The sequence below is a fragment of the Acromyrmex echinatior genome, chromosome 3 (assembly GCF_024713525.1).
Source record: "Acromyrmex echinatior isolate Ae372 chromosome 3, ASM2471352v2, whole genome shotgun sequence".
Lineage (NCBI taxonomy): Eukaryota > Metazoa > Arthropoda > Insecta > Hymenoptera > Formicidae > Acromyrmex > Acromyrmex echinatior.
Window position 1 is genome coordinate 10,317,744 of NC_141854.1, and position 26,950 is coordinate 10,344,693.

The window sequence follows — 26,950 nt, forward strand, 5'->3', positions numbered from 1 at the left end:
GTAGTCAAAATCAGATTTCTAGTTCCGCGAACCGAGATATTAAGCATTGAAGTTGATAATTATTGACGTTAAGAAATCTGTCAGCTGTGAAATATCGTGATGAAAGCATATGCTGCAATCACATTCTTATACTTTATGGCTACCTGTGCATAGATTTTTTACTAACTTACTTCTACAGCGATATATTAACGTTTATTAGTATTCAAATCGTCTTCTTTTCATTGTTTAATTTTACAACTTTTCGCACACAGCAAGAACAGAGCAGGCTTTCGTTTTGAATAAAATGCATTGAATGAGCCTAATTTCATTAAAATCGAGATGAACGAAAAATTATTCTAAATAAATATAGACTAAAGTACGTGTACATAGCGCTGCATTAAGTCGGTGTGATAGATTTCCTAAACACAATATCGTCAACTTTAACGTTTAATATCTCAGTTTGCGAGCCTAAGCATGACATTTTACTGCCAGATTCTTTCGTTTCATGCATAAATGTGACAAATGAGCTAATTTTATTAAAATTGAGATAATTTTATTAAAATTGAAGGTAAGGGACATTTTCTAAATAATTATCTGAGAATTTATGAGTGATAAAATGATAAATATATATAAATAATAGCAAGCCTACATATACAAACATTTTGTGTCATCACTATCTTTAATTAAGAATTTTTTTTAATGGAATTGCATTCATTTTCATCACACAAATCTAATACTTTCATATAAACAATATGAGACGCCATTTTTATCTTGCACTAAAACGTTTTTTATTCCTTGCCTGCACGCTTAAGCCTATTCTACAATGTGCTCTTTGTTTCCTGTTTCTTGTTTTTTACCTTTTGTTTTTTTCTCCTTTGCAATCGTTTTATCAACAATTGTATTTTTTACTATGTATTTCTTGTTTCTTTCAAAATTTGTTAACTTTTATTTCAGACGATATAAAACAAAAAACCGGATAAGAAGCAAAAAGCCAAGATGTAAAAAATAACAAAAAACAAGATTCAAGAAACAAAAGGCACAGGCTTTACACTCGTCAGTTTTGGATTGCACTAGTTCAATTCAGTTCAGTTCTAGTGCAATCCTCGTGCAGGAACAGAAAACAAATCTCTAATGTATCACGCAGTTTTCATAAAAATGATGTTGTAGCGCTAGTATACAGAAGTTTCAAGCATCACACGAAGAAGGCCGAAATGGCCACTCTCAAATTTGTCTAGTCTCTGCTGAGACAAAGAATTACAAATCCTTCAATTTTTCAAAGTTGGCTAATCTGATTGTGTAATCAACAGCTGATGTAAACATGACTACTTCCTTGTTCAGAATGTGTACAAAATTTAGGTGATTATTTTTTTTCTTGAAAATATTATCACAATGATCAAAGTTGCATCTTCAAGTTGCTGCACAGTGTGTGTATTTCATTATAAGAGCATTGTGAGAAATTAAAATATTCTTACAAAAGAGAAACATAACCTTCTATATTACATAGTGTTATCAATTTTCTTTATCCTTTAAAAATGTAAAACCATTATGTAATAACTTGCATAAATATATGTTATGGTTTAATGGAGAGTATATTTTCTGTAATAATTTTATATTACAATTTGCAGTTTACTGAGGCCACTCTGTGATATTATCAAAAGCAATAATGTAAGGAAGTACAACTTTCATAGTTTGTTTCTCACATGTACGCAATGCCGGCATTATCATACAACACTACAATATTTCAAGAGCACATCAAAAAAGGTACATTTCTAAAGTTATAAAATCACTGAATACTTTATATGTAAGCATTTAATTTTTAGATAGTATGATATCGAAATTTAAAATTATTTATAACAGCCGAATGTTTTCCCTCAAATCAAACCGAAAAAACGTTTGCCAGTCGTGGATGTATGGAACCAAATGACTGTATCAGAACTGGCAGCATCTGCAGGAAGGGATATAAATGATGTCATGGATGCAATTTCTTTCTCTGATTCATCTAGACGTTACAATAGAAATACTATTGTAGAGGATCCAAATATATTGTACAATGCTGTGCGGAAACTTGGGGCAAAGTTTAAAGTGATATCTAGATCAGATAAAATAGAAAAGAATACACAGAATTGTAATGTTGTTAAAAGGTATTAATAATTAACTATATTATATCCATTTCTATTTTAATGCAGATTAACTTTAATCTCAGTTTAACTTACATTTTAATTTCTAGTTCTAAAAATTAGAAAAGGATAAAAAGTTGAACCGCGATTAAATTAAAGTTAATTTACATTGATGGAAACAAGCCTTAATCAAATATAAGATAAGATCGATAGAATTTGTATTGTTTTATATTTCATTTATATTTTATTTATCAGACCTCCACCGGATGAATCTGTACTAATAAAACGTCGTCCAGTAGTAACAATTATGGGCCATGTTGATCATGGCAAAACTACATTGCTAGATACATTACGTAATACATCAGTTGTAAAAATGGAATTTGGTGGTATCACTCAACATATTGGAGCTTTCAATGGTAAATAATAAGATCTTATTGTATTTATCATCATATATAATACATTATGTTAACAAGTTTTCTCTAATATCCCAATTGATAGTAACGTTGAAAACGGGTGAAACGATTACATTTTTGGATACTCCTGGGCACGCCGCTTTTAATATTATGCGAATGAGAGGCGCACAAGTAACTGATATTATAGTAATAGTGGTTGCAGCAGATGATGGCGTGATGGAACAAACCATAGAAAGTATAAATATGGCAAATGCAGTGAATGTTCCGATTATCGTGGCTATCAACAAAATCGATAAACCAGAAGCCGATATTGTATGCGATTTTAACATTCATTTTAATGATCAATAGAATCATTAATAATAGAGCAACATAGTTTATAATATATGTATTTTAGATAAGAACGCAAAAGATGCTTGCACAACAAGGAATTCAAGTGGAGGCAATGGGCGGGGACATTCAGAGCGTTAATATATCAGCTTTACATGGAACCAATTTAGATACTTTGATAGAGGCTATAGCATTACAAGCCGAACTCGTGGGATTAAAGGGTGATCCAACGGGATTAGTTGAAGCTGTCGTAATTGAATGTTTTACCGATCGTCATCGTGGCAAATTAGCGACAGCTTTGATTCAACGTGGTACTCTGAGAAAGGGTGCATACCTTGGTAAGAGCAAAATATTTTGCCTCAAATATGAAAGATAAAGAAAGAGATATAAGCGATTTCTTTAAAAAATTATAATTTAGTTCCACAAAACATGTCTTTGAAAAGTTTTGCATAAATCTGTTTTTTTCTCTAATATATTTTAAGACAGTTTAGTAATTTTGATGTTTTGAATGTTAATCTAATGTTTTCGTTTGATGATAGTGAGCGGGTTAACGTGGGCTAAAGTAAGAGCTATGTTCGATCATTCCGGAAATCCAGTTACGGAAGCCAAATTATCCGATGCGGTGCAGATTATCGGATGGAAGGATTTACCTACTGCCGGAGATGAAATATTAGAAGTTGAGAATGAGAAGAAAGCACGCACAGTAATGCGATACAGAGAAGCGGAGAAAGGTGCACAACTGGCGCAGGAACATAAAATTGCAGCGGACAAAAAGCACGAAGAATATCTGAAAGTAAGTTTTTTTTATAATATAATATAAAATATAGTAAAGAGACACTATTATGTGACCTTGTTTATTTCCATGTGTTTATCCTATCTCACTTTATTATTCGATAATTATAGGAATATAAGGAACATCTGGCAAAGAGAAGAGCGCGCGGCAGATATGCAAAGTTATTAACACCTGTTAAAAATGAAAGGCCTGATGATGAGAAACCTAAACTTAACATTGTCATAAAAGGTGATGTCGCTGGCTCTGTAGAAGCTATATTAGATGTTTTTAATACCTACGGGAGTGACGACAAATGTGAATTAAATGTCATCCATTATGGCGTTGGACCTGTTACAGAAACAGATTTACAAATGGCAGACATGTTTAATGGTAAGACATACATGATATCGATTAGTATTATCCTCTATAAATCTCAATATCATGAAATATTTATAGCCATCATATATCCTTTTAATTATACATGATATTGATTAGTATTATCCTCTATAAATCATTATGAAATATTTATAGCCATCATATATCCTTTTAATGTTGGTGTAATGAAAAACTTGCAACAGGAAGTTAATGAAAAAAAGATATCGATCCGTCCATACAATGTGATATATAAGCTCATTGACGATGTTAAGAACGAGATAAATTCGAAACTTCCACCGGTTGATACCGAAGAAATGATAGGTATGAGAGAGCATGAGTCATAGTAGTAATCGTATATTTATCTTGACTATTGATTTCCTTATAGGTGAAGCAAATGTATTGCAAGAGTTCGAAATCACAGATAAGAAAAAGAAAGTAAAGGTTGCGGGTTGTCGATGTACCAAAGGCAATCTCAAAAAAAATGCAATGTATCGATTGATGCGTGAACAGGAAGTTCTTTTTACCGGTAAAAATAATGCTTGAATGAGAGAGAGAGAGAGAGAGAGAGAGAGAGAGAGAGAGAGAGAGAGAGAAAATCCTAAAAGAGAAATAAAATGACATTTACTTTTAATTTTTTAGGAAAATTGGTGTCAATGAGACATATGAAAAATGAAACAGAAACAATCAAGACTAATGTGGAATGCGGTTTGAGGTTCGAAGATCCGACATTATCTTTCAAAACTGGGGACATTTTAATTTGTTATCAAACGTATCAGAAACCACAAGAAACTGACTGGGATCCTGGATTCTAAACAATTTCAAAGATTGCAAGATTAAATGAAGCAAAACAATATACAATCTCTTCATTCGAGTTATTAGGTACAGGAATGATGGAAATATTTCCGAATTAAGTACAAATTTATTTATTACTGACTGAGAATCGCAATTTTCTTTTACATTCTTTTTACATCTTTCTTTGACATTCAGTTTCGTAATTTCGCTTCGTGAGGGTGTTTGACTCTTGAACGTAAATCGTGAAATTAAGACAGCCAAGCTATGCCGTTAATCGTCAAAATTAGAATTATCGGCGATCTGGTCCTTTGTTCACCCTAAATGGAATGGATATTATGCGTAATACTTTTTAACATTTTTTTTATAGTATATATCAAGCAATATACAGCAAGATATGTTGGTCATACTTTAAAACGTAGCTAGGTGATCTTAATTTCACTGCCCATAAAATCGACCTCTTTCGAATTTTCGCGAAATTTTATTTTTGCTCCAACTCGACGAGCGTTAAGACTTATAGTTTCCTAAGACTTATAATTTCCAGTTTTTAGGTCAGTCTGACAGAATATTCAGGCTCGCATACAGCATATTAAGATGCGTAAGTCTCGCGAAAACGACGTTGAAGATGTTGATATGCCGTGAGGACACTACGTTTCTTTTTCTGAAGGCGGCAAAGAGTTGTTTCCTGGTTGGCTATGGTGATCTTTGTATCTAATGGCTCGATAGGAATATTGTCATCTGGATGTACAAAGAAAGCGATGGAATGACGGCCGCGACCACAGTGTTCTGGCATAACAACACGATGTCTGAGTGCTGGAAGCTGCCCGTTGGTCCAGTGTCCCAATAACTCTCCAGTGTTCACTAATATGGCGCCTGGAAGATGACCTACTCTAGCCCATCTTTCCCCAATTTGAATTTCAAGGCCACCCTCGCAGTCCTGAAAATATTTTATCATTTTGTATAAATTATAGGATATAATTAATAATAATTTGTAATTAATAGCGATCTGTACATATAAATGTATATTGTACATAATATAATGTTACTTTTATATCGACTTGATATTCTTCAATCGCAATTTGCGATATACTGTATTTAAATCACTTCTGCTTAATGTTTAATAATTCATTATCTTTTAATTCTTGCCTAATGCCTTCTCGACGCATCTAAATATCTTCACATTTTATTTGATAGTGGTTAGAGCCGTTTATCATGAAACATGCACGAATGAACGTGTCGAGATATCTCTGTCAATTTCGACAAAATTAAGATATATAATTAAAGATAGAATTTATGATACGTAACATGCAGAGCGCGTCGTGAAATAGATTTTTCAGAAAATTTACGATCTTGTAGCCTTGTAGTGGACGGATTATAAGTTTCCAGCGTGTAATGTAATCCCGCAATCTGCATACCTGCGCCAACAAAGTGAAAGTGCCATAGTCGCAATGGGCGCCGCATCGGGTCAGTCCTTGTACCGGTGTACCGAGTGGCGGATAGTAGAGGAGACGCAGGGTGGATGCGTTGCCAGGGCCGAGTATGTGCGCGTGCTTTGACAACAGGAAGTCGTGGGACTGTTCCAAACCCACAGACAGAGCCTGCAGCAAACCGGGTTTTTCATTCTATATATAGTGATTAAACAACTCTCACTGAGAGTTACAATTCAAAGATCAAACACAGCAAGATCCTTTACTCTTACCTCGAAAGAATAGATAAAATGATAACAATAGAACAAAGATATTATATTCGCAGAAAGAGATAAAATAATAAACAGAATCTAGGAATTAAATTCATATATGCAAACGAAACGTAATTATTAAATAAGATAGGGATTATTACGGTAAGAAGCATGGTGGCTAATTGCTTGAAATCACGTGTCAATTCATCCACTGCTGATCTATATCCAGGAACGTCATCTTCTGGCAGAATTCGTCCACATCCGGTTACGTTAAATGCATGACGAAGCTCCATCTCGTCCGAAAATCTTATCATAAGAAAATAAATTCAATTTAAAACGCTGACAGAAACTTATATCACTATCGCAATATACACAAATTTCATAAATTTTAAAGAATATCCCACATCCACTGAAAAATAATTATTTGAAGTTTAAATATTCACAAATTAAATATAATTTATATATATATATATATATATATATATATATATATATATATATATATATAGGTTGTGTTTCAAAATTTACTGCCAGTACTGAAAATCTATAGTTTACGTGCATTATAGATTTTCAATACTGGCAGTAAATTTTGGAATACAGCCAAATTTATATGTGAACAAAACATATCGCTCATTTGTTATAATAACGATTTATTACAATGATATAGCTCAAATAACAAAGTTTTCCAAAAAATGAATTTAAATACTTTGAATTATAAAAATCTTATATTTTGAAATTTGAATAACTGATTGTATAAAAATAAAAGTATGTTCTTTTAAAGTTAAAATTTTTTTTCTTGATTTTTCCTTTTTTCTGCAAGCAACTAAAAACTGGCAATTTTTTATCGTAGTTCTGTTATCGTAGCGAATGAGCAACATAATTATATAATAATTAATTTTATTAGAAACAGAAATATTTACAGAATATGAACCGAACAATACATGTTGCTTTTCGTTATCAAATCGCGGTCGGTTAATAGAAGAGAACGTTCATTAAATCGAATTGCAGCAAATTCAATTACAGGAACAATTTGAGAACGCAATTTTCCAACTTACTTCTCCGTGCCTGGTTTAACGTAGCCGTGATTATCCGGCGAAACGCGTTCGTATTTTGCTCGCGTTTCGTCCGGCAATTCGCAAAATGTGTCTAGAACTCTGTAAGCTGCCTTCATCTGCAAAATATGAGAAATAAATTTATAACGAAGTTTGTGGAACAATTGTAAGATTTTTCGCTTCGACGTCGCAATTAGATGTGAACGAAATACAATAGAAAGAAAAAAAAAACGAATATTTACGTAATGATAAGATCCGCTTTCGATGAAAATTATTGCTCCGAATGGAGAGATTCACGTATCTCCTGTATCTCGACAACTATAATCGCATCTTTCAAATTTCGCGTTACATTGTTAAGAGACAACATACGTAACGCGGAGAAACACATTGCGATGATATCTAGATCATTCCGATAACGTTCAACAATAAGTAGTTTCGCAAATGGCGAATCGAACATTTCCGATAAGTTTCACCTAATTAGAAAAAAATTCCAACGCGCGAAAAAAGAGAAAGACAAGAGCAGCAGAGCGCATGGAGGAGTTAATATTTTCGCAAAAAAGATGCGAACCGCATTGTAGTTTACGATATCGCTCTTACGTAATCACAATATTATATAAACAATCGCTCTTAAATAAATCGTTGAGAAATTATACACTGACACCCGATTTACACGATTTTTGTTTCAATTTTCCTCGCGATGCAATTTTAATCGCATTTTAAATTCAAATTGAACTATTCAAATTACTACTTCAATTACTCGCGTCGATCTTCAACGAAGATTTCTTTTCAAGAAACTGCGCATTTTTATAATTTTTTTCCTTCGCGGTTTTAAATACACGCGACACGTCGAGCGCCGTATAACTGCGTTCAGCAGGAAAAGCGGGAATTGTTGTACAATTCTTTATATGATTGGTTTATGCATTAAATCCAGCGAGGAACTAAGGGCGAGATCATATCAAAGAATTTTACAGCAGTTGCAAAATTGCTTTTTCTACTGAACGTAGCCATTGCGCAAGGTGTCATAACACGCCGCGTTCGCGGCATTCGCGCGATTCCTCGAATGACAAGTAATAACGGGAAGGTAATGTCACGAGGTATCGAAGACCGAGCAGTGATTCACGTGGGTCATATGTCACGCAACGGTTCTCTTAGCCACGGACAGTATCTCTACGGAAGATGATCGAGTATGATATTTATTCTGATATTATCGATGGCGTAATATCACATGTGTCTGTTACGTAATGCCAGAAAAGATCGGCATGATGGAGGAAAAAACCCGAGAATTATCGCTCCTAATTCCATCGCGGAATAATCGTTGCATGTCGACGCGCGCTTATCCGCGTGCTATTTCAATAACTGGAAATGGAAACCAATACGTGGAACAAAGTGCATCGTCGATTACGACCAGTGTGGCTTTGTTCTGCCGCGTATTGTCCATTGCCGTCGCTTCACGGTTTGTGATTCGCGAAATCTACAGCAGTCCGCTAAGAATGATCGAAAAACGCGTAACGATTCTTTTCCGCAAATTGCAATTTGATTGTGAAATCGTGGCACTCCGATAAATGTTTTTTCCCGTAAATTGTGATTTAATTGCGAGATCTGAAACAGTCAGTAAGTCTATTTTCTGTAGCTAAACTTTTGGAAGTTAAAACGAAATAGGTATATGTTTGATATTTGTTTAATATTTCGAAAGCGAGAAAGAGAATTCTAGTGCAGGAATAAAAAACAGATCTTTAAAAATGATCGAAGATGTGCGAAAGTTTTTCTTTTCACAAATTATAATTCAATCGCGAGATCTGTGACGGTCAATAAAAAGATTTTAAAGATGCAAAGGTTTTTTTTTACACAAACTGTGTAAAAAGATCTGAGACAAGAGTAAAAATTCAACGATCGAAGACATGGTTTTTTCTCATAAACTTCGAAATTTTTGAAGTGCTACGATGCGATCATCGGAATTGGTGGGATACAAGTAGAAACAGTAAATCAATTCTATCAATATACAAGCCGACAAGATTTCTCAACATTTCTTTTTGACGTATTTAGAAAAAGTCAAGGAAGACAAGAGGATCCGAGCTACTTTAACATTATTAATTCCGACAATCTATCGATCAATAACATGGACAAATAAAAAAATCAAGTCTATGTTAAACAAAGATCACGCCTGTTGAATTAATGACTTGTGTCAGATACTCATTCGGTATATTTATCTTAATAATATATAAGCGATAAGCGATTACTTGACGTTTTAATGAACTTTCTGACTACCATACACTAGCTACCGTTGATTAGTGCTCGAATCGAAATCTCACGAACTTCGTTCAAGCGATACTTTACAAAGTATCCTTGAAAAAACGTCTTATCTTCCTACGGTGATATATTTTAGCGGCACGCCTGCACGGTTTTTTCAGTGTGTTTTCTTGCGCGTGCACGAGTAATATTCTTGCAGCCGCGTTACTCATCGACGAACATTCGCGATTACAAGTACGTAAGTCGTAGTGCGGATTATCGCACGAAATACTGCAATACGGCCGTCGCCGTATCACCCGCAGTTAAGTTTCCGATAGCAGGCATGAATGCCGGCAAGGCCATCGCGTCACAAGTATTGTATTTATCGTGGGCCCTTGAAAACGCAACTGCTACTTGATTTATTCGCTGCTCCAAGATATCGAATTCCGAGATAAGCGTTTGATAACGAAGAAAAAAAAATCTTTAATTTATGTAAATTATGAATTCTTCGATAAAAGTTCTCTCTCGTAGTTGAGGAGAAGATTATTAATTGCTATTGTTAACTAATTATAACGGCGATATTATGTACCACGAATTAATATCAACAAAAATAATATTGTATTTACAAATAATATTTAGCATCAAAGCTTATTTCTAATTACGCTTTAATTAACTAATTATTTAGCCTTGTGAATTACAATTAAGATTGACAATAGAATACATTTTTATATAATTGTCAGCAAAGTCGTCGATTCTAAAAAATTTCTTAATATATTTTCTCAAATGTCTGTACAGAATGACTCGATAATTAATATTGTTTTTTTTCAGGTAATTTGGAATTCAACATATTTCAACACTGCAATAAGGTCATCAATTATTCAATTCGTTTCAGTTGGTACTTCAAATTATTTGGTCACGCGCGACGGTAAGTTGCGACAACGCATGATATTGACCACATTTGCGAGCGACGGAAATCGGCAAGACCGAAACCGGCGCCTGATCAATCAAAGGAAGCCTCGCGATCGCTAATCGTTTTGCAAACGTATCTCTCCCTCTTTTTCTCATTATACCTTCCATTCTGGAATGCCGTGGTTGACGAGCAAGGCCAATCCTTTCTCGGACAGCGCCCTTAGCAGTTTCGAGGCCACCAGCTTGACGACTCCCTTCTGAGGGCATCTCTCAGTGCCTGAAATCATAAGAGAATACTTGAGTATAGAGACGAGAAATAAAATTGCACGGAAAGAAGTACGCTTATTCGTCTTGTTTGTTCTAAAATAATTACTTATCTTTATTCATTTTTGAAAACTTTATATGCGATTTAACTGTACCAATTTTATGTTGAGTGCAAAATACAAGTAACATATTAGAAGAATACAAATTAATTATCAATTATTGTAGATTTTTTTAGTAGATGACATTTAGAACTTTTATGGGAGAAGAATTATGAAATTATTCGAAAGATGAAAAAATATTGTCTAACAAAATGTGCATATATTACAGATAAAAATTATTCTTAACAAAAAAATTTTTATTTAATTTTTGTTTGAAAATTTATATGGACTTTCCGAACAATCCAATTATAACACGTAATATTCGGCTTAATATATATTTTTATCTTACGCAGTAGTTTTTTTTTAGAGTTTAAGTATGGATAAATTACCTTTATCTGTGAGCATTAATAAGTGCTAAAGTGTGCACTTACCAGCGTTCACTACACTACCGCATGCGTCACTTATAGACAAGTAATCGTCTAAATGTAATCCATAATTAGGCCACACTTGCACCCTTATTATCTCAACAACTGCTGCTTAAAATAGAAATTTACAAATGACCTTTTTACTTAATTCTTTGAAAATTTTCTTCACGTGGTATTAATTGACTCACAAATTTCTGAACTTATGTGAATAGAATATTACTACAGTGAGAGCAAAAAGTATTCGTACAAGGAAATTTTTTATAAAAAAAAATCTTATTTGTAGAAAATAAACATTAATTAGCAATTTTATATAACGAATATATTCTGTTCTAACATATACAAAGCTTCGCATGTATTTCTGATATTATAAGCTACATTTCTCAATTATAAGCTACAGTACGAATACTTTTTGAGCATTCAAACAACGGAACTTTTAAATTTCGTTTATTTTTCAGATAATATATTTTCTATAATTAATACACATCTTTTTGTTATAATTTTAAGAAACATACAATCTGTTTTATACTTTATGAATAAATTGTTAATTACCCAGCAAGAAATGATCATCAATTAAACGTCGAATCGACGTCGAATTGATGAAATCATCGTATCGATTCGACATCAATTCGATGATTCATTTCTCGCTGGATAATATTTAATTTTTTAAAACAAAGTTTTTTTAAAAAATATTTTCTCTGTACGAATACTTTTTGTACTCACTGTACGTATACACCAGTTTAATATTACAGTATATAAATGTTGAAAGGCTTAGATTTCGCGGATGATTACGCTGAACACTGATTACGGATTAAGGAAGCGTAGGGGTATTAAGTATTAAATTTCTCGACTGTAGCGTCTAAGCGATATGCAATACCGATGCCAGCTGCATTGATGATCGATTAAGTCTTTCGCTCAATGAATGTTTATTGACACTGAGACCGATATTGTGATAGCGGAGTAAAAAAAAACGAAACCAACAGACAGGTTTATCTCTTTGTTGCTCTTACACACGGTCACAATTATATTTTATCAAATATTTTACAATATCACGTCGCATTCAAAACTTTTTATTTATCATAACTTCTTTTACTTAACCAAAAAATAAAAATATTATTTAAAATATAAAAAAATGATTGATGCATTTCCGTTTGTCGCAACTATTTCGTTATGATTGTCACAATGCATCTAATCTAAAGATATATGCTATATAAAAAATATATGTCCCATTTCAATTCATAAAACAGAATAAGATAAATGAAGTGAAATATTAATAAAATAATTACATGATTTATGCGTATCGAAATATAAAGTATGACTAATCTGACGTTTATTTGAATTAATGTCGATGCTCTTATGAGTCAGTGAAAACGTCGCGAAAGGTGACATTAACGGTGTTTATTTATTGACGTCAATTTTGCGTCGCCGAGTTAAGTAGTGAAAATCAAAAACGGTTAGCAGCAAGCCTTGGAAGCTGACGCGAGGTCATGATTATCGAGAAAGCCATCGTCCCCGAGGCTCGTGTCGTAACGAGATCCGTCCATGAGAGATGAGAGGAGAAACTGTAGATATGTATGCTCCGCGTGCGTATCGCATTCGCGATTATTACATTTGTCCGGCTAGTGTTCACTCGATTAACTCTTATTCTTCACTCTTATACATTTGGTAATTAAATTTTATTTTCGGTTATGCGTTTAATGCTAAAAATAACACCAGACGAGGTTCAAAATAATTTTATTTATAAATTTTATAAATTTTTGAATGCGATGCCAAATTTCTTTAATTTAATTCAAGTTGATTAATTTAAATATATATATTTAAGTTATAAATGTACATGGGTCATATCAACGTATTATTTCTTTAACAACCAGCTATATTTAATTGAATCTATAATAAATTATAATATTTTTTAAAACAGCAATTTTTTTTTCGGTGTCTAAAATACATTTCTTTATATTTTAATACTTTTGAACTATATAAATATGCTTACAGAGAGATATTCTTTTACAAATGGAAACCTTGACATTAATGTCGAGCTATAACGCATAATATTTTATGTAATTTTTTCAAGTGACTATAATTTTTTTATATACAGGGTGGGCCATCTATTGGTACGTTTTTGAATTTCGTCGTATGGCAACACCGAACGAGCTACAGACCCGAAATTTTGACAGTTTATTAGTCATACCGTCCGCGGCACGAAACAACATGTTTTCTCTTGAAGAGCGTTTTGAAATTTTAAAAACTTATTTTCAAAGTCAGTGCTGTGTCGCCGAAACTGTACGAATTTTGAAAAGAAATATGGGTCGTGATAGAGCACCCACCGAAGGAGCTATACGCAAATTGGTGAGGAAAGTTCGTGAGAAAGGGATGTTAGTGGATGACATTATATTACGACTGTTTTGAGTGAAATTGGCGCCGAGGTAGTCCAAAATGTCATTAATAATTGGGGTGACCGAATGGCATACTGTAAGGCCAGTAGAGGGAGCCACATGAACGAAATCGTTTTTCATTCTTGACGCGGATACTTTTAGCTTCACAACAAAAAAAAAATTAATAAAAAATATCAATGTATGCTCATTTGATCGCATTTTTAAAAACGTACCAATAGATGGCCCACCCTGTATAAACTCAAGTAGCAAGCTGACGTTATTTATTGTTATTTTGACATTAAAATAAAGATCACTACTATTTTGCTTTTTTGCTAATTAAGAATGTAAGAAATTAAATATGATATTAGCAAAAGAAAAAAATACTACTTTATAACATAATGCCGTAATTAGTCGTACATGCTAAGATTGATTTCAACACAGTCATCATTAAGAAAAACATTGATTCGATACGCGATTGTATACTTCAAAAAATTCCTCGACGTGCAGTTGACGTCAACAGGACGTAGTATTCTTCCGACTTTGTTCGCTACTTTGGCAGTGTGTCGCGACGCAATGATGACGACAAAGTCAGCAGAAGGACTGCTTTCGTTTCTTCGTGACATATATCGGCCACGGGCACAATGCCAAATTCGCCTCGTGCAAAAGATTCAAAGAGCCACTGCCGACAAAGCCGTATTAATATCGCGAAACTATAAAAGAAACATTGGCTTTTAATAATAGATTCCGAGATATCTAATCTCGATCGAACTGTAGTGGCCAGCTAGTGATGTTTAATCTTGATCGATTTATAACGTTCGCGTTTTTTTCTATCACACTCAGAAAGAAATGTTTCGAAACTTCTCACGTGATAGAATCTATCTCACCACGTGGTGTGGAAATGTATACAATATCGTATTACAGTAAGAAGAAATGAGTTTATCAAAATTGTTTTAATCTATCGGACGAAAAAAGTAGTAGTATAGTTCAATGTAGGCAAACTACTTTATTTTGAAACGTTTCTCTGCTTTAATATAAACAATAATTTGATATTCATTTTAATTTAGCTCTCGATTTTAAATAATCAAATTTTTCTCTCATCAAATATCACTTGTCTGCCTGTTTTCAGCGTTAATAACTTTGAAGAATAAAATATTGCTTGAAAGTGCCTGGGGAAGAAATAGAATAAAAATCACAATTATTAATATCGATAATTACGTTAATTATATAGGATTCAATCCTTTTTTTAACAGTGTCACAATAAAATTGTAATAAAAATTTGATTTAACTTCAAAGTTGGCATCCAAGATAGTTAAAATTCGAAAACGTCTCGTTGAAGATGGGCTAAGGGTTAATAACACGAAGATATAAACCCGATGTTTAACATAAAATACAAGTTTATTTTCCGTACAAACAAACTTTTTCCACAGTAATCGCATATTCTCCTACGTAGTAGATATAGAAGATATATATATATATATATATATATATATATATATATATATATACATGTAGATATAACTAAAGACAGGGAGCCGTTCTAGGGTGTACATATAATCGCAGAGAAAATATTCTGAGAATAGTCTGAGTTTCTCCTGGTAGTGACAGACTCCCCGATACTTTCGCCTAGAGTATAACGATCGGGTATACCGTTACCGGACATCGACTCCGAAGGTACACGATATGTAGTTTACTGGCAAATGCGACACTGGACTCATAATTATTATAAATTGTGTATCATTGTCGTAAGTATTGTTGAATATTTGCTATCTATACTGGGTGATCCGAAATACGAATTCGGAGTACAGGACATGATACTTTATGAAAAGGTTGCTTTTTTTTGCATAAAGTATCATGTTCTGTACTCCGAATTTGTGAATTTCGGATCACCCTGTATATCAGTAAATAATCAAAATTCTTATCTATATTGACAGTTACTGCTTTGCATTTCTGAATTTACTATTTGATTTCACACAAGCCTCATATAAAACGGTTTATTTAATATAATATTAACATAAATTTTCAGAACTTCCTTAAAAGCTGTCTCTCTCTCTCTCTCTCTCTCTCTCACTCCCTCTTTCTCTCTCTCTGTTTCTTTCTATAAAAAAAATTCATTTATTTTTCTGAAATTGTGACATCAACCTACAACATGTGTTCCAGATTTTATCGAAAAATTCTCAAAAGTAACTTTAATAGGACGGTGTATTGAATACTTATACTATCGATAATATATACTTATAGAATATAATCCTATACTCTATGTAGATATCAAGAAATCGCGAGAACAAACATTTTATTTGCTCAACCTCAAATCTATTTTTCAAATTCTTCCTGTATTAAATAGAACGGTATATTCAATACAGAAAGAATTTAAAAAATAGACTAGTATGCAGATAAAATATTTGTTGTCGCGATATCTTGACATCTAGAGAGTAGATTAATATTTTATGTGTTATCGATAATACATATGTACATACATTGTGCAAACTGTCTATTATCAAATAATTCATCAAACAACTAATATTGAAGAACTCAATTATATTAATGCGTTTGCAGTCTTTAAAATAAGCGCAATTAATAGTATATTAGTATGTTTAAATAAAATGACATTTAGATTGACGATAACAAAAATTCTATTAGGATTTTCCAAATTTAGATTGACTTTCTAAAGATATGAGAAAACTCATCCAAACTATTTATTATTACTAATCAAATCCATACAAATTTTGCTTTAGAAAGAACGCAGCTGATGTATGCGTATTGCTTCTTTTTATTTTTAAAATAATCCTTAAAATTTCCTTATTTTGTTATTATTATAAAATAGAAAACTTAAGACACGTTGACTTTTTTGTACAAATAGAAAGTAGAGTTATTACTTATTACCCAATTATTGATATCTCCAAATTAATTTTCTTTTCTTTTCACTTCCCTTATATTAGTATTTTTATATTAAAATAAATTAGTAGAATAATCTTGTTTTTGTAATTTAGCAGCTACATAATTTCTATAAATTCGTAAATTATTCATGAAGAGAATAAATAAATTCGTAAAAAATACATAAATCTTAAATGTATTTTAACGATCCATTAAATCCTAGTTTGCCTTTCGTGAAAATGTGCATTTCATGCTTCTGCGTATAAACGTAGGAACATGCATAGACTTATCTACATAGACAAAAGGAAAACAATTTTTTTACAGCAATAAATTCAAATGAACTGTCTCAGAACTCATCTATTTGAACGTAGCAAGTGAAAGAGATAATTTTTATTTACGATACGTATCTCAACGGTAAAACTTCCGCGAATTTTCATTAATTCATATATTTGCAATGCTCTACAAGTGTACAAAGTTAGTTGCAACACAAAGCGCAATCGCTGTATCAATGTATTCGTTATCAATGCGACAATGCAAAAAAAAATTCCAGCTATTTTTCAAATTTTCAGCTACATCTTTCCATATCAGGATGTTTTGCAATTTTTGCGTATTTTTTAATTGATTTTCTTTAAAGATTAACATTTATCATAAAAGCGCTAAATTTAGAATTAATATAAGAAAAAGAGATTTAAAATAGAAAGAGCGTTCAAGTTGCCTTTGATTTTTTATCTTTTATTATTATACATCTTTTCAGAATACCAAAATAAACTGCGAACAAACAAATTCTTACATTTACAACGGACTGATTTCGCTTCATTGACATTACGAATTGTAAAAATAAATTCCCGTTCTCACAGATATCTCGAATCAGTCTCATGTTTATATGCATATATGCACATTTACGTGACATCTAGATACCAACAAATCATCGTAATCTTACACGCGGCTTCAGTGGCTTATGTAGTTTTAATCCATTATAATCCGTAACTTTCATCATATATACTCTGTTGTCTCATATTTCTACTTGTCACATCATTGTTCCTGGTCGCAAATTCCGCGGACTGGGAAGTCTAAAGTGTCGTATCAAAATTTCGCAATCCAACGAGTACGGTCGTTAGCCTTTTGCACGCATGTACGTGTAATACGTGTAAATTAATAGCGTATAAACAGATAAAAAAAGAAGATAAAATAAAGTAAAAATCGTATATGAAACATTTTAATATTCAATTCTCTAGAAGCATTAAGTGATATAAGAGAAACCAATTATTTAACCAATTAATTATATAAAACAATTATCTTTGAAATAGATCGATGAGAATCATAAATCAATTAAAAGAAATAATTCTATTTTCGGTTAAAGCGGATCTTAGTACTTAAATATTTCGCTGCGAATTTATATACGTATCTAATTCTGCCAACCGTAATTCTAAAATGTGCTTAGCATTAATATAACATATTAAATTTAACATATTAAATTTCTCGTCAATTTAATATGTGATGTTATTACTCTAATTCTGTTTATCATTGCGTTTCAAAACTGAAAGATTTCAGCGCGCGATTTGCAGAATTGGATATAAATGTATATAAATTCATATCGAAATATTTAAGCACTAATATTATATATTTACTTTAAAATAAAATTATTTTTCTCAATTGATTTAGTAAGATTTTGTTAAGCTAAATTTAATATCAAGATATTATAAAATTTATTGACAAATAATGTAAAATTAAAGTAAATTATACATGCAAAATAATGCAAAATAAAATGACTAGAGTTAACCCTTTTGATTCTTCAAAACGTATAATTTAGCATTATAAATTTTGATGGACACATTTTTTATCTCAGATGCATATCTATTCAAAAACAGGACACAGATATCTTTGACAGATTTTTTGAGGATATCTTTATAACATGTCTAAAAAATATCTTGATGACATCTTTAGGATCCTTCGTATCTACATTTTGGACATATTGTTCTTCTGGGTTACAAAGGTTAGAAAAGATTAATATCTCGAAACCATTATTTTCAAAAAGTATCTGAAAATATATACCACAGCATACATTCTATTATAGACTTCCCCAGTATTGTCATGTATCTATGATATTTTTCGAGAATAAGACCTCGAAAGCACAAAAAATCTCACGAAATAATGCATAAAAGACAGCAGTTGACTATGTGGAAAGCATGTGAAGACGAGGTTGAACTGAGACGCATCAAGACACTTTTCTCTCATGAATCATTTTCTACATTCAGCAAATACTTAAATTACGATCCAGTAATTTATATGTCTCGTCAGACATGAGATATTTCATTGGCTGCGACGTACGACGTGTTGCATGCCATTTAAGCCACGTGTAAATTCAAGCATGTTAAAGCCGACACGAGTGCACACGCGTGTTTTACTTTGCGACATTAGCAAGACTTGCCAATAAATTGCAAACGATAGAGCACGCATGACGGTGAGCTAATCGGACTTTGTAAACATAGTTGAAAGAAGAAAAGGAAGATAGACGTGTCTCTTCTGACAATGACTGAACAGTTATTACAAAATCATTTAAGAGCAAAATATTCGCTCTTGAAGCTAAAATTCGAAGTGCAAATATTTTTCGTGCCACGTAGAAATTGACATAAAGAAATATTTTTAGAGATATGAAGGGGGGAGGAATCATAGCTTGGATATACATACGTAGGTATATCTATAGCTTAAAACCGTTAAAGGTGATCAATGACATGCAAGCCCTGATTGAAGAGCACACGATCTTTAAATGGCGAATAGACATTGCAACAGATGAATGTTAGCTTTGTTGTCCTTATGTAATTTAATAATCATATAGGGACTATAGATATAGCTAATCGCGATGCACAATGTCACGAAATTTGGCTCAGTTTAACCGAAAGAGAGTATGTCGTTCTTTTTAGGTCAGATAATATCCAATTAAAACCTATCACGGTGACCGACTTAGAACCCTGATTAGTGTCATAAGAACAATGCCATAGAATGACATTTATTAGAAGTTTTGTCGGCTCATGCCATCGTCTTTTCATAGACTGTTTGGAAGCCATTTTCTAAATTATTATCGAAAAATAAACGTTTTACTTCGATAAAATTGATAAAATAATCAAAAGTCCTTGAAACATTTGAAAAATTTCTGAATAGACCGCTTTATTCTCTTGTTACCGTTTCATAAGGCCCTAAATCGACTTATTGTATATTTTCTCACTGTGTACGCCACTTTACACGTTACTTACATATGTATTCATTCACCACACTGACAATTAATGACAAGTAATGACAAGAAAAGAAAGGAAATTATTTTTCGCGCTCAAGGACTCTTTCACCGCTAAATAGAAGTTTTTCCTGTTGCAAATATGCTTGAAAAAGTATGTTACGATACATATATAGCATACAGATAGAAGAAAATAAAATGCGATTAGAAAATAATGTTACATTATAATGTTAAATTCTTAATGCATCATGAAAGGCAATTATTCAAGATATACAGATGTCGCAGGAAACCAATGGTCGTATTTTAACAGCTTGTCATAATATTTGTGCAAATTAATCGATTAATCTTGTTTTCCAAGATTATAAATGGACTCTAAGGTCAACCCACAAGATATATGCTTATTACGTCAGTTTACTCGTCATACAATTAACTTCCATAGTAATTAAAATCACCAATAAGAATAGATAAATAGTAATGACGAAGGAAAGAACTGACTGTACTGATTAAACGTATTTCATTCATTTCGCTTCGAAATTCTGTGAAAATATGAAACTCATGGATTCAGATAATTTTAATCTTCGCGAATTAATCCTGGCAAATCCAGAGAAATCTGAGAAACGAAGAGATCGAGACGAATCCGTCTGACTCCGATAGGCAAAAGATGCTTCATGTTCGTAGGACCGGATGCTCGGATTCGCGAGGAATTTCGAGGATTCAAGAGTGAGAGACAACGGTTTTACTGCTGCTTGGCAACGAGGCCAGGCCAGGCACCTAACCAGACAAGCCAGCCAGCGGCAACCGGAGGCGCCTATCACGGGTCCGACGATCCGTTGAGGTCAGAGCCCCTCTCACAAAGAAGGGCCCCTCCCTTGGCGCCCTCGAACGTTTATATAGGGTGTTCTATTCCTGCTGATACCTTGCTATTGAGCGTCATGCGAGTCGCACAAAAGAATAACTGTTTACCACATTATTCCAAATTTATCTTGAGACTTTTGTTATCTTATTTGTATCTTAACAGGATTATAGAAATGCATTAAAAGAAGAAATAGAAACCAGAATATTATAAACAGAATATGACAAATTGAGGTAAAAGAAACAAATCGAGATAATACGTACTATTTTCTTTGGTCCTTTTAATGGCAGTTGGACAGACATACCTAATGTAAATTGACAAAGTATTTATTATCTGGAAAATCTTCGGAATAGAACTTTCAGGGGATTCCTCTTTTATCTTGAAAAATCAGAGATTATTTAAGTACTCTAATTTCATGCCTTTATTTTAAAGGTGTGTTCAAATATTTTTGAAAATTTTTAACAGTTGATCCAGGAATTTTCAAAGATTTATTTTACAAGATTTCAAACACCCTGTTTAATTTTAATGTAACATACTTTTTTATCTTTTTCTATGCTAAAAATTCGATAAAAATAAGTTAAGCAATAAGTTGAGATTAAGATACATTGTCAAAAATGAAAAAATTATGAATATCATAAACAAACAGAGAGCGTAAGAATAAAATAAATTTTAAGAAACAAATAACAATATTTTGCTTTATCTATCTCTAATGTTTTCACGTAATGATAATGTGTACAAAGACACTAGTTGTATATAAAGACACTATTTAAGCAAAACAAGTGCTTAAAGAGAAAAAAACGTACGGCTGGAACGTCTGTCAAACATAGCAATAAATAAATGTCATTTATTTTTACTACACTTTATATATGCATTCGTATTATGCGTCTCCTACGTTTTGATACCATAATGTTTTAATACTACTGATGTTTTTATTTTTAAAAATAAGCTGACTTTTACGCTGCGCTAAATGACGGACATAATTTAAACTGGAAAGTTCAGAATTCCGCGCGAAGAAAGATTAAGATTTTATTTTATTATAATAGTTTTTATTACAATAAGATTTTAATATTATTTAAATGAGCTATAAGATGTGCGATATTCCGACGAAATGAGTCGTTAAAGCCTGTCAGCAGATGACGGCAATGATAAATGAAGGCAAATTAATTATTAAAGTTCGATAACGAAAATATCTTTTCAATAGCAAGATAAAACACAGTTTTTCATATTTGCGGAATGTTTTTTCGATTGCAATTTGTAAAATTTATCAGCGAGGAAGGAAAGAATAAAATTATTGCAGAAAATATCAAGATCAAAAATCTCAAAATCAAACGATATTAATTAAGATTATCAGCTACCATTTAGTGATCAATTCCAATTTATAATAGTCGTTAACTTCTTAACGTTTTGTCATAAGTAAAATCTAAAATCTTCAATGTTCCTAATATTAATGAGAATCAGCAATATTCATAAATTATTAATCAAATTTATATATAATTTACATTTATATATAATAATACTGGAGAAATTGTGGAAAGAAAAAGTAAGATCCGATTTTATCGGTATAAGATTAACTTTAATCTTAGTTTAATTTACTCTTTATCTTTTTCTAATTCTAAGAATTGGAAAAAGATAAACAGTTAAGTTCAATCAAGATTGAAGTTAATTTTATATTGCTAGAAGCGGACCTTAGGAATTAAAAAAAAGGAAGAAGGATAAAGACTCATACAGCAATTTATCATTACAGAAATTTGCAGCAACATCATTTGCTGCAATTCATTATAATATTGCTGGACTAATCAACTGTGCTAGGAATAAGAATAAAGATATAAGATAAATATAAAAAAATAAAGCTAATAAGAGAGAGCAAGAGATACTTGTATAGATAGAAAGTTTTTTATACAAATTTTTTCTAATAATTAAATGTGCAAATATGATATTAATGTAAATAAATTTATAGAATTAAAGGCTATGTTAATTAGGATTAAAAAAAATGAGGATAAATAAAGAAAAGTTTATAATATGTTAAGCGGCGTCCACAATGAGATTTCAAGGCATAAAATTTAAACTTTAAGCCGTAAAAAATTGACCAATCATAATCGATTATTCCTCACATTTCTCAATATCCCTCACTTTCAACTGTGATTGATCAATTTCTTACGGCTTAAGTTTTTACGTTAAAATCTTATTGTAGATGCTACTTGAGGCAATGTTGGTGTGTTAATTAGCAATTAACTTCAAGGAACGAATAGATGTATTCGATTAAAATTTAAATTGTAAACCAAGTTCTTTCTTGACAAACAAGCTGAAATAAATAAATTAATAATTTTATATTTGCGTATAATAATTGAAAGTTCTGAAAGACAGATGATGACTTTTCAAGACAGTACGATTCAATACTGGACAGACTTTCGAATTGCTGTTCGTCTGAAGAACCGAAGACGTTTTTGCGTGTCGTTTAAAACTTCAGATACATCAATCAGTCAGATATCCTAGAATCTGACCAAGAACGATTTTATTAAGATATCCTAGAGAAAGGTACATATAATTTCTCCCTCTGTACTATATATACTATCTCACTCTAATTTATATTACATCACTCTATAATCTTAATTAAAGTTAAGCGACGTCTTTTATGAGAGTTTAAAGTGTAAAACTTTAGCTTTAAGTCATAGGAAATTGACCAAGTAGTCAAATGAGTCTTAAGTCTTAACAATCGATTGTAATTGCTTTATTTTTTACTACTTAAGGCTAAAAGCTTAAGTTATATCTTAAAAGCTCATTAAAACAATATAAGTAGAGTGAGATTATATATATATATATATATATATATATATACTGAATTTATAGAGAAAAATTATATATATCTTTTTCTCTCGTAGAATTTTAATAAAATTGTTCGTATGAATCATAGGGCCTCTATGTTAATCTAGTTTTGTCAAACCGTTAAATTTCGTCATCGTCGTCGACCTCTGACCTGCGACATCAGCAAGATCTTTCATACCTCGGATGAGGCCAGTCCGAGTTCGTCCGGCGTTCTTTTATCAGGGAAATGCGAAAACGTCTGCTGCACGCGTTCATAAACAATTTCGAAATTGTCATTCTCATAAAATCAACGCCCATGCTTCACAGTATTTCCGCGAAGCGTGCGCGCGCGCGCGGTCGGATATGAGACGCGATGTGCAGACGTATAGATCCGAAAAAGCTACTCACCCATGTGAGCGAGGTCGATGATCGGGATTTCGCACTTGCTAAGAAGAGTCTCGCAAGTGTGCGTGACCATGGGCGCGTTGGTGCAGTAACTCATCCTGACAACTGGATTCTCCTTGGAAATGGATTGAGATTCCTTTTACACCGGATCGTTCCCTCCCACTCGTCTCTCGCTCTTCTCCTCTTTCACTCTATCTCTCTGTCAGTGCTCTCGTCGTAGACCGGCTGCTCTCAACTTTCTCTCTTTCTCCCTCTCTCTCTCTCTCTCTCTCTCTCTCTCTCTCTCTCTTTCCGCACGCTATAAGAGCGATAGCAAAAAAAATTACGCCGTTTCACACTTTGCACGCAATCGACTCGGCCCACCCGGTATAAGGCGCTCACCACACGACTCACTGGAATATCCAAGAGAAAATCATACTACCACCGTGCGCGCACACACAGACACACACACACACACAAGTTCCGCGACTACGCGCGCGTAGATTCAAAAGGGCGTGAAACTCCGTTATCCCCGTGTCACATGCGTGAAAGCGAAAGAGCCGCGGAGGAATATGGCTGCCCTAACGGTAGCCGTATGAGACGAGTTTGTTGCGCGGCTCGCGATGCGGTAAGCGGTGTACGTGGCTCCGGACTATTGAGTACATGCTACGTCGGCGTGATGGTGGTTTAAAGTAGCGATCACTCGGTTAACTCGATACGCTACACACTATCACCCTCCAATCAACCGTACCGTCGCGCGGCCGCTCGCAAACTGTTCGTACTACGAGTCGTTTCCGAGTCGAACGTCGAGCATTCCGCGCGCTCACGAAGGCGTCCGATCGCAACCGAACGCTCCCGAACGCTTCCGTGCGCTCCCGAGCTACGTCCCGAGCGTCGTCGAAGACGTGCCGCGGAAAACCTGCTATAGGCGAATCGTTTTTGCGATCTGGCCGCTGGCGTTTATTTGCTTAGAGCGGATCTGGACCAAAGCCGATTCCGCAACATCGAGGTCAATATTCTTGCATTTGAGACTGTCTTAATACAGTCTTAAGATGTCATAAACCAATTAAAAGACTTAGCTTCTTAAGATATTACTTAAGACAGTCTTAAAAAAAAAAATAAGAATGGATTATTAATATCGTTCCGAGACAATGAAATCTGTTTTATTACATTTACATTGGCGGATTTTGATTTGCGTGCGATTATCGCTGAAGTTTGAATTACCTCTGCTTGAAAACGATATCTCAATGCAATTTGCTATATTTTTTGTGTTATATATATTTTAAAATTTTTGTATGTTTTTATGTGGCTTTTATTTTATTTTGTAAATTACTTTTAATATTGTTTTTTAGCAAATTATTTTATAAATATTCTATCTATTTTATAATATTTATAATATCCTGTTTAATTCGTAACAAGTGTCTATTAATTATTGGTTTGATGACTTATTGGTTTGACTAAATTATAAGTCTTTTAAAAGAGTATATTAATCTAAAGACTTTCGAAATTCAAAATCAAGCAAAAAATATTAAAAAAACAAATAAGAATCAATAAGTTTAGCTCGAAACGTAAAATTTAAATATAATTATTTAATTAATAATTTATTTTGATTTCTCTTTGATCCATCTTCAGTTGTATTTATATATTTTCATTGAAAATAATTCTCTCTCGTCAGAGAAGAGCTAAAACATTTAAATTGTTATATATTTTTAAATAAGAATAGATTCAATTTTGTATTTAATTCGCTAATAATTTCGTTATTACACGTAATCATTGTTAATTTTATGTTATTAAATATATAAAAAAATCAACAAAATAAAAGTTGTAAAACGTTCATTTGACGATAGACTTGGTCAAAATGTTTGAGATTATACATATATCATTGAGATTATGTATTATATTTGTTTTCAGAATATTATAACACATAGGTATACACACGCAAAATAATGTAGAGATGTATCGCAATTATACGACATAAATTTAAAAGCTAATAAGTTTAATATTCATATTTCTAGTATAATAATACGCGAAATTATATTATACACATGCGTCGTCCATTTAATAAATATTTTGGCTTTATTCGAAAAATAGAAATTTCTCTCAAATTATATTATATAATCAATTTAGATGACACTTTACTAGAATGAACTTAAGCGTTTACTTTATAATTCTAACGTTTTTGAAATTTTTGTCTTATATGCAAATCTTTTAAATCAGAAATAAAAAGAATAAAGTTTTGCATATTGTAATGTAAAATTTTATATATTGTATATTTTCAAAACAGTGCGATAAAAATGAATGAAATTTTTTTTAGATTTTATTGATATAAATAATTTTATATCATAGATTTATTTTTATCAAATATGAGAACCTTAACCGATAAAAGAAAATTCTACGTGAGATCAACATGTATAGCTAATCTATCAGTATTTGTTTCTTTAAAACATATTCGATACAAAAGTGTTGTGAAACGATGACGTTTTGTTATTATTTTCACGTCTTCAAAAAAAAAATATTATTTTTATAGTGTCCGCATAGTGTATTGCATACTTTGTATTTAATTCATTTCATACACGCACACAATGATAATATACGTACGATCTAAATCTGAAATAGACCGAAATAGATATTCTTTTCTCAAGTAATCAAACGTCGAGCTAATAGCGTTCTCGTCGTGAACTATAAACCTCGTTCGAGAGACCTTTCGGGTTCCTCCAGGACCGTACGTATTTTCAGCTTGCGAAAGTACCGATGAAATGCAATAAGAGGAATATAAGTTCGTTCATGGGACGTCACCAGTTCTATTACAGTCGTCGGTCTACAGAAGAAGCATAGAAAGGAGCACACGGGATTAACATGTATCAAATTCCACGAACCGCTTTGAAGTCGCTTGCACACAGTCTTGAACATTTTTAATGCATCTCTAAAATTCAACATGAAATAACAATTAGAATAATCATGATTATTGAATATCATAGGAAAGAAAAAAGTCATGAATCACAATTGCAACGAACTTAA

At 32.5% G+C, this 26,950-nt stretch overlaps 3 protein-coding genes and 1 long non-coding RNA gene across 7 annotated transcripts in view; 2 read left to right on the plus strand and 2 right to left on the minus strand.

Moving 5' to 3' along the window:
- mIF2 (mitochondrial translation initiation factor 2) lies at nucleotides 1-5,829 on the plus strand. Of its 4 annotated transcripts, none has more exons than XM_011067439.2 (13): nucleotides 1-547; nucleotides 934-1,335; nucleotides 1,605-1,740; nucleotides 1,837-2,120; nucleotides 2,352-2,512; nucleotides 2,595-2,821; nucleotides 2,904-3,174; nucleotides 3,376-3,629; nucleotides 3,740-3,998; nucleotides 4,140-4,304; nucleotides 4,369-4,509; nucleotides 4,623-4,862; nucleotides 5,324-5,829. In XM_011067439.2, the coding sequence occupies exons 2-12, from the start codon at nucleotides 1,298-1,300 to the stop codon at nucleotides 4,793-4,795; spliced, it is 2,109 nt and encodes a 702-aa protein (XP_011065741.1). In that variant the 5' UTR covers nucleotides 1-547; nucleotides 934-1,297; the 3' UTR covers nucleotides 4,796-4,862; nucleotides 5,324-5,829. The 4 variants fall into 4 exon arrangements, with proteins under 4 accessions (XP_011065741.1, XP_087260657.1, XP_087260658.1 ...); XM_087404531.1 differs by having other exon boundaries at nucleotides 1,147-1,335; XM_087404532.1 differs by lacking the exon at nucleotides 1-547 and having other exon boundaries at nucleotides 1,318-1,403.
- LOC105152882 (uncharacterized) lies at nucleotides 4,891-24,680 on the minus strand. The gene is made up of 6 exons (XM_011067418.2): nucleotides 23,957-24,680; nucleotides 10,799-10,914; nucleotides 7,506-7,621; nucleotides 6,612-6,756; nucleotides 6,188-6,370; nucleotides 4,891-5,709 (listed from the first exon to the last, which is right to left on the minus strand). The coding sequence occupies exons 1-6, from the start codon at nucleotides 24,048-24,050 to the stop codon at nucleotides 5,362-5,364; spliced, it is 1,002 nt and encodes a 333-aa protein (XP_011065720.1). The 5' UTR covers nucleotides 24,051-24,680; the 3' UTR covers nucleotides 4,891-5,361.
- LOC147910190 (uncharacterized) lies at nucleotides 7,615-23,539 on the plus strand. The gene is made up of 3 exons (XR_015544586.1): nucleotides 7,615-9,113; nucleotides 10,557-10,653; nucleotides 20,572-23,539. It is a non-coding gene; the product is annotated as an uncharacterized LOC147910190 (long non-coding RNA).
- The window catches only part of LOC105153287 (uncharacterized), a 9,874-nt gene continuing 7,143 nt past the window's right edge, over nucleotides 24,220-26,950 (minus strand). The window contains exon 6 of the mRNA XM_087404540.1: nucleotides 24,220-26,855. The gene's annotated coding sequence lies outside the window, so the exon portion shown is untranslated. The remainder of the gene's footprint in view (nucleotides 26,856-26,950) is intronic.